Genomic DNA, 7,500 nt, shown 5'->3' with positions numbered 1-7,500 from the left:
GAATGGCACACGATGAGTAAAGGCTCGACCGAAATGATTATAGACTTTCACAAAATGGGAAAAATCACATTCGGACTCTATTTCAAAATGGACAAATTTGAGTGTTTGTCTGGGTAATTATGACAAATATGACACTTTTTTTATAGGACGACCAGTGGATGTGGAGTGTAACTTGTATGTTCCCTCTTTGTCTTGTTTTTTTTTTACTGTTTTAAGAACCAGAAAAAACAACAATAATGGAGGTTGGAATGAACCACCACATTTTATTCTGTTTTGAACCTTTATTTCAAGTCTATTTGTCTACTAAAGTATTATTGGTAGAGAATTTTCAAACGTACAGTAAAATGGAATACTTTTTGTCATCTGGGCCATTTAAGCACGAAACCTGTGAACCAACAAAAAATGGGTCTAACGGCCGCATTTGTTCCTTGGACCCTAATTTGAAAATCCCTGTTATAAGATATTTCTGCACTTTTGTCATTACCGGTAGATGTTTCACATTTGTATGATAATTAAACTCCAACAAATAAGTTTAATGACGCGTTTAACACATTTCTGTTGGCGTTACACAATATTGTCAAACCATCATAATCGGGATCGTTGAAAAAGCTCTACTTGAAAGTAGTTTTTGTTTCAGAAACCCACTGCACAGCTGCACAGCATATGTACTCCAGTGTTCAATCCTGTAGTGAAAAGCCCCTTTATGAAGCTCACAACTACTTTTGTTTCCATTTGTAACTATGAACTCATAAAACGTGCCTTATCCCGACTGTTCATTGGTCTGAGAATGATGTTGACCCATGGACTGGAGGAAATTCTGGTTTAGCGGAGGTGCATGGTGATGGAGAGAATAAGCAAACAGTGGTGTGTGTGTGTCTCTCTGTGCGTCTGTGTGTGGGGGATTTACCTAATAAAAGGAAAGCACCTCTAGCAATTCCGCCAGCTGACAGGCAAACTGTGGCACGTTGCTAATGTGGGGTGACAGCGGGGAAATTTGAATAACGAGTTAGAAGAGGGGTGAGAGAGGGAAGAGCCGGTAAGTGTGGATGCTAATGAAAACAGGTGCCTGGCAGACCCCTCCCCTCTAAGTGCAGGAATCACTGGGAGATTAGCAGCAGGGGCGACAGAGCTGTGTCATTATTCCTCACCGCATGCCTCTGGAACAATGCGAATCACCATGCCACATCAGAAACCCACTTCTAATTCTGGATAATTCAAGTTGAAAGTTTAATATAAGGAGAAAATAGTTACAAGATGACCATTAAGCGTCAGGGGGAAAATGTAGCACTATAATATTTTGAAATGTGTCGTAATGGTGTTGCCAACACCTACAAAATGCTTTGTTTTTGTATTCTTTATAAGGTTATCAGAGCTTAACATTGTTCTATGTATATAAATTAATTTCCCATAATGTCACGGACACTCCAGCCGAGGCATTGTTAAAAAAAGAAACTGGTTATTTGGTGCTGTGCCTTCTCGGTGGTACTGAGGAGATTTAAAGAGACATTGCTGGGTGGGTGTTTACTGGGATGTAAGGCTCTGGGTAAACGGTGTAATTAGTGGCCAGTCTAATGGGCAATGCTACATCGCACGGGCAGCAAAGATGGCATCTTCCCTTCTGAAGAACGTACAAATTTAAAGCTGGAAACAACAGTGGTAACGTACAGCTCTGTAAACGGTGGGGGGTCCTCTGGTTGTAAACAGCACACTAAATTACATATTCTACTTTGCATTTGTGCAAACATTCAATAATGTTAACCATATTTTTGACTTGAAGCACACAATCAACTGTATCTTCTAATTTAGAAGTTTACTCTTTGAGACGGCCCCAGTTAGACTTCTTTTGTGTCTGTTTAATTTAAAACTGAACCATATTCTATCCTTGAAGACTGATGCTGCACAGAACCATTCACACTGAAACACTGGATTCATTCAGTCAATCAGCAGTTTAACTTGTGTTACATCATTGCGTGAAAGACAGGGGTGCTGCTAACCACTGTCATTGGACCTTCCTAAAAGGGAATTTAACAGTGTCACTGTGATAGTCAAAAACAATATTTCTCACATGGAAAGCAGCCACTTGATGAAGGGATTTTGTAGAGCCACATTAAACAGCTACAGCCCCACAGCTTCACCATTAGCAAATTATCCATCAGTGTGGGCAGCAACATCCTGTGGTTTCTCATTGATATTGCTGTTCCTCTCACAAACAGAATAAAGTGCATTATAAATACTTGAGGAAATCTGGAGTGCACACATCCTTGTGGGACTGGAGCTGACATGTGGGGGCAAGTATGTTCCTGAGCGTGTGTGAGGCTGAGGCAACAGGCGAGAGAGGGGATGTGAGGTCATGGGAGTGTTTCTGTGGGATAATTAGTGGTGCTCCATTTGAGAACTGCAAGGTTTTAAGTGATTGAACTGTTTTGATCAATCAAGTGTTCCCACCAAACGCGATGTGTATTATGTATTCCTGGTAGTAGTAAATGTATAATGTATAACGTGATGCCTGTGTGGGTTGATGAGGCTTTTGTAATCACTTGTATGTGTAAAGTTCCTGACTGGATTGTTGTCCCTCTATCTCACTGAAGGGATGTCCTCAAAATCCCCATAGGTGAGTCATGGTGTTTCCACTCTCATCCCTTCATCAGGTCCTCATTTAATCATTGCAATTGACTTAGGCTTTTGTGGGTTAAAGCAGATTAGTGTGCGCGCGTGACGGGCTTCTCTCTTTATACTGGGACTCTTGGTATCTTTACTAACTTTAGCTTAGGCTTTCCTCGCTGGCATTGTGCAATGGAAATCATCCCAACACCTCCTCTCTGGTTTGTCTAAACAGTTGAGTAATCAAATGATCTCTAATAATATCTGGGTTAAGCTTGTCCTGTCCACATGGGCACATCTCAGGCAATCTTTTCTTCGTATTACCACTCACAGGACTGCTCGTCTTCAAAACGATCGAGTGTGTTATTGTGTAACAGAGATCTGTCTATGTAAGCTTTGTTCAAGGGCAGATGCCACGTCTCCTATTCGGAGCAAAGACATGATTGGGATTATCAGGTGATTCAGTGGAACTGGATCCATCGCTGTGGGTCATGGGGTCACGGCCTTTGACATTAAAGCCTGATCAGCTGTTTGGTCACTGAGCAGCTTGGCTTGCAGTGGGACATGAGCGGTGTGGGTTTGTTGCAGGGGTCAGAAAGTGGCAAGCAACTGTTCACATGACAGCTTTTGTCTAAAACGCAACCATTTCCAAAACATAAAAGCTCCAGCAAAACTAAATGGTGATGTCGTCTTGTCTGGATGACTACCATACTCTTTTATATCCAAACTATAAATGTCAGACATATTTCTCATCTTTCCCATAATCATTAACCTTCTGGACCACAAAACGTCGATTTCCCTTTTCATTTGACGAGTGCCTCTTCAGGATGTTCTAACTTCTTTGTATTCTCATCTTGTAAGCTGGGCTCTGGGCACTACCTCTCCTCTCACCTGAGACAATAGATTCTAACACTGGTTTAAGAAGGAAGGATGTAATTTAGAAAAAAGTGAAGTGATTGAGAATCTTCCCTTTCCTCCATGTTCTAGCTTCTCTAAAATGGCCTTGGTCCTCTTTTTCCTCTGCTGTGAAGAGTAATTGGTGTGTGAGGAGAGGGGCTGTGTGTTTCATCACAGGTTTGTGGGAGCATTGTGTGTGTGTGTGTGTGTGTGTGTGTGTAATGTTGGTGTGTGCTCCAGGAGGGGGATAGAGCCGACAGATTGAGAGCAGCTTGTTAGAAAGAGGAACAATGAGGCCACAGCACGCTCCTATGGTCTTTTGCCTTTTTAGTCCTTATTTTCCCGTCTCATTGCATCGTCTCTATCCCTCAGCTGAACAGTAGAGCTGCCGTTCTCTGAGCTCGAGTTGTTGTGATTATAAGTGCCTAATTAAGGGTCATTGGTGTGTGACAGACGTCAGTGTAGAACACGGAGAAGTGCACTTTTTTTTAATTTCTTTTTTTTTTAAACCAAATTAATAATTACAGTTGTGGTGAATGGGTTTAAGATGGCTCTTTATGGAAGATGCATCGACATAATAACAAGACAACAAACTATGCAAACAATTTCAATACATTACAATTGTATGGATTATAGCGCCAGCTTTGTGCTTGTATTCTTGTGAATGGTCACAATTAAATGCACTTATTGCCTTAAATAAAGTAAGTATACTGTCAAAATGCATGCTTTGATTGCATTTTTGCAAAAAAGAAAGTGAAGAGTTTTAACAGTGTCTGTCTAGTATTTAGTGGGCGGCAGTTATTAAACTGATAACAATATTTAGACGCAATGGCAATTTATCAGAAATATGCCACACAATTAGTGAATAGACTGTAAAATGAACCACAAAAATGCACATTTTTGGAAGTGCAAATTTCAATGTTGGTTTTGCACCCTTTTTAAATACTTTTGTTGTGGTCAACTAGTATTCTCCAAAACAACAGCTGTATTAATTTAGTCCTTACACCTCTAGTTGTTACACTATAGTGCATGTTTCTATTAGGGCTTTTCCTTTTATAAAGTACCATATTTTTTTTACACTCACCTGTTTGATAAATTTGTAATTAATAGTGATTAATACATTTCACAATGCCAGCTTTACAAATATAGTTTTTGTAACACAAACATTATTTAGTTCCATTGATATTAGTTGAATTAAATTCAACTTTTGTAAAAAAAACTTTTACTGTGTGGCTATGAAATGAAACTAGTGTAATTATTAGTTGTAATATTTCTTGTATGAAAATTGCAGCTACAGTGCACACCAGGGTAGAATGCGTTTTCCTTTCAGTCTGGTTCAAGCCTTCATTGAATGATTGAGGCTGCACACCAGAATACAAAAACAACACCTTTTTCTTTTTCTTTCAATGCAAATGCCTGCAAATTGCCCAAGGAAGCAGGCTACATTATTATCAATCACCAGGGAGCCAGACACTGCTCCGAGACAACAGGTAAAGAATGCACACAACAACAAAAAACAAATGCCGCTTTCATTTTCCATTACTGTCTGTGGGGAGGAAAAACGGCACCTAACTGACATCGGTGAGACAGTTTATAGCAGTGGGCAAGACTCACAGGTTGGATATTTGTGTCAGATTAACCTGCTAACGGAGCGGTCTCTGGAGAGCTGCTCATTAATGCCTGTCACTGAACTTCAGTGTCTCTTGACCACAGACTGCTGGCCCTTGAGCAGCTCCCAGGCCCTGTCTCTTATTTTGCCACAGAGCCAAATGCAGAGAGACGTACAGCCCCTGACTGCCCCACCAGTCCTGCTCTCAGCCCCTTTTGTGCGCCTGTCCTGCAGCATTACCCCTATGGCTGTTGTCTCCTAATTGCTCTGGAGCCTGCAGAGAGGGGCGACTAAGCACAGGTTGTGGGAGGGGTCCACAGCCGTCCGGGCCACACATTTTTTGAATACCTGCTACTGCTTTGTTTAATTAAGACAGTACGACAGCTTTCACTTTTTTTTTTTTCAATGTTTGTAAACTATTGCAAGTGTTGGAGTTATAAAAATATTGTCCTACTTGCATTTATGGGAGTGCGATCACAGCACTCGTTCACCAAGCATGGAGGCACTCACCTCACAGCAAGAAGGTGGCAGGTTTGTGTCCCGGGCCAGACCGGGCTTTCTGTATGGAGTTTGCATGTTTCTCCTGTGTCTGGGTGGGTTTCCTCCGGGGCGTGATGTGTGTGAATGATTGGGGTGCTTAGAGGGACCGATGGCACAGACTGTAAAGCACATTACTATTATTATCATCGGTATTATTATCATTATTATCAATTGTGCCAGAAGTTTACACTGCAACTACTTTACCAGCTCGTATAACATGTTTGACCTATCTTTGCTTCCCTGTCTCCTCAGGCACCTCTACAGCCACCCCCGGGGTCCTCTGCTTCAGTGGTGGCAGCCGCTGCTGCAGCTGCTGCAGCATCAGGTGCACCTCAGTCCCTGAAACTAACCTACCCAGAAACACTAGACCGCATCAAGGAGGAGTTCCAGTTCCTTCAGACCCAGTACCACAGGTGGGAGACTGTAATTGATGTTCATATTATAATGTATGAGGCCATATGTGTAGTCAGGCTGTTGTTTGGCTCGGTGCTTGTGCAGAAGGACGTTGTGTATATTTCCATCCGTTCTTTACATACGCTCCTGGTTTTCCTTTGTGCTGATGTCCACTTGTTCACACAGCTTCCAAATTTCTCCTTGTGATGATGTGAGGCAAACATATGCAATGTTTTGACTAACTCTCTTGGCCCACTTCCAGCAGGTACTCTGGAAATGTTGTCTTTGGCCAGCAGCCTCCACAAATGAGTGCGTAGTGCGTATGCAGGCTCCTCCTGCATTCCTCATGTGCAGGAATGAGTGGCCTCAAAGTCTTTGAATGTGGGATTTGTGTTGGATCTGGAGTCCCAGCCTTTCCCACTCTCCACTCCCCTCTTCATCTCTTGGCACACCTTCACAGGGCCCTCTGCCCCCTCCCGTGGATGCTCTGCTCTCATTCGGCTTTGATTTAGCTGGCTGCAGTGTCCCCTCCCTCGCTGCGATCCAACTTCAAACTTCTTTTGTAAGGCCTCTCAGTCCACATCCCCTCAAACCTCTGGGCTACTGTGTGTGTCCTCTTTTATTCTGTTTGGCCAAGCATTGAACAAACACTGCAGAATAATCCCATGCATTAGACTTTTATCACCACCTTTTATCTAATGCAGTTTGTTTGCTTTGTAAACGCATACAAACAGTAGGATGATTGCATTTGCATGTTGCTCACATGCAATATGCAAATGTACAAATACTATATACATGTACATTTGTGATGAAGGCATTATGTGGTGGTCAAGATGGAGTCATGAGCTGTCTCTGTGTCTCTGTGTCTTTGTGTCTCTGTGTCTCTGTGTGTCCCGGTAACTATGGCTCTTCAGGTTTGGTACACATTTGCCTGCACAAATAGTCAAATACTATTCCTCCAAAGTCTGAACTCTGCTCCACAAGCCTTTGACTGACAGGGATTCGCTGTTGACTCTTGTTTAAAAAGTATATCTTTGACTATTAGAAATAACAATCTTGATTCAATATTGATTAATTGCCTGAAGAACATTTTGGTTTTGTTATTTTGGCTCTTTGATCGCCATTAGCGACACATTTCTGATTTAAGATGAAACCATTAAACCAAAGCTGTTGCTATTCTTCATGGGTCCATACAAATATAATCAGACATTTGAATAATTACACCACATTTATGACGTCATACAGTGCAAAAAGAGAGAGCCTTTGTTACAGTACAACATAAGCATTGACAAACCGTTCCTTTTTGTTTAGTTGATGATGACAAGACATGTTATAGAACCTTTCATAGTCATTGCATTGATAGTATCAGTCTGTATCACCACGATAAATATTTTAGTTGATTATTAAATGTAATGCCGTATGATTCATTTGGATTTATCGTTAGTTTTATAGAGAATCGT

General features: G+C 41.6%; 1 protein-coding gene across 6 annotated transcripts in view; it reads left to right on the top strand.

Annotated features, from left to right (window-relative positions):
* The window catches only part of tle2a (TLE family member 2, transcriptional corepressor a), a 30,024-nt gene that overhangs the window by 1,772 nt on the left and 20,752 nt on the right, over positions 1-7,500 (top strand). For 5 of the 6 annotated variants that reach the window (XM_072438104.1, XM_072438103.1, XM_072438102.1 and 2 more), the window contains exon 2: positions 5,900-6,060. In XM_072438104.1, coding sequence (XP_072294205.1) covers positions 5,900-6,060 — 161 coding nt within the window. Of the gene's footprint in view, positions 1-5,899; positions 6,061-7,500 lie in introns of those variants that run through there. The other variant, XM_072438105.1, reaches the window with a different exon arrangement.

Source organism: Eucyclogobius newberryi, unplaced genomic scaffold, assembly GCF_026437365.1.
Source record: "Eucyclogobius newberryi isolate DKJ021-1_F unplaced genomic scaffold, fEucNew1.0.hap1 SCAF_9, whole genome shotgun sequence".
NCBI lineage: Eukaryota > Metazoa > Chordata > Actinopteri > Gobiiformes > Gobiidae > Eucyclogobius > Eucyclogobius newberryi.
Note: the sequence above shows the minus strand (reverse complement) of the source record. Positions and strands in the feature narration are given on the sequence as shown.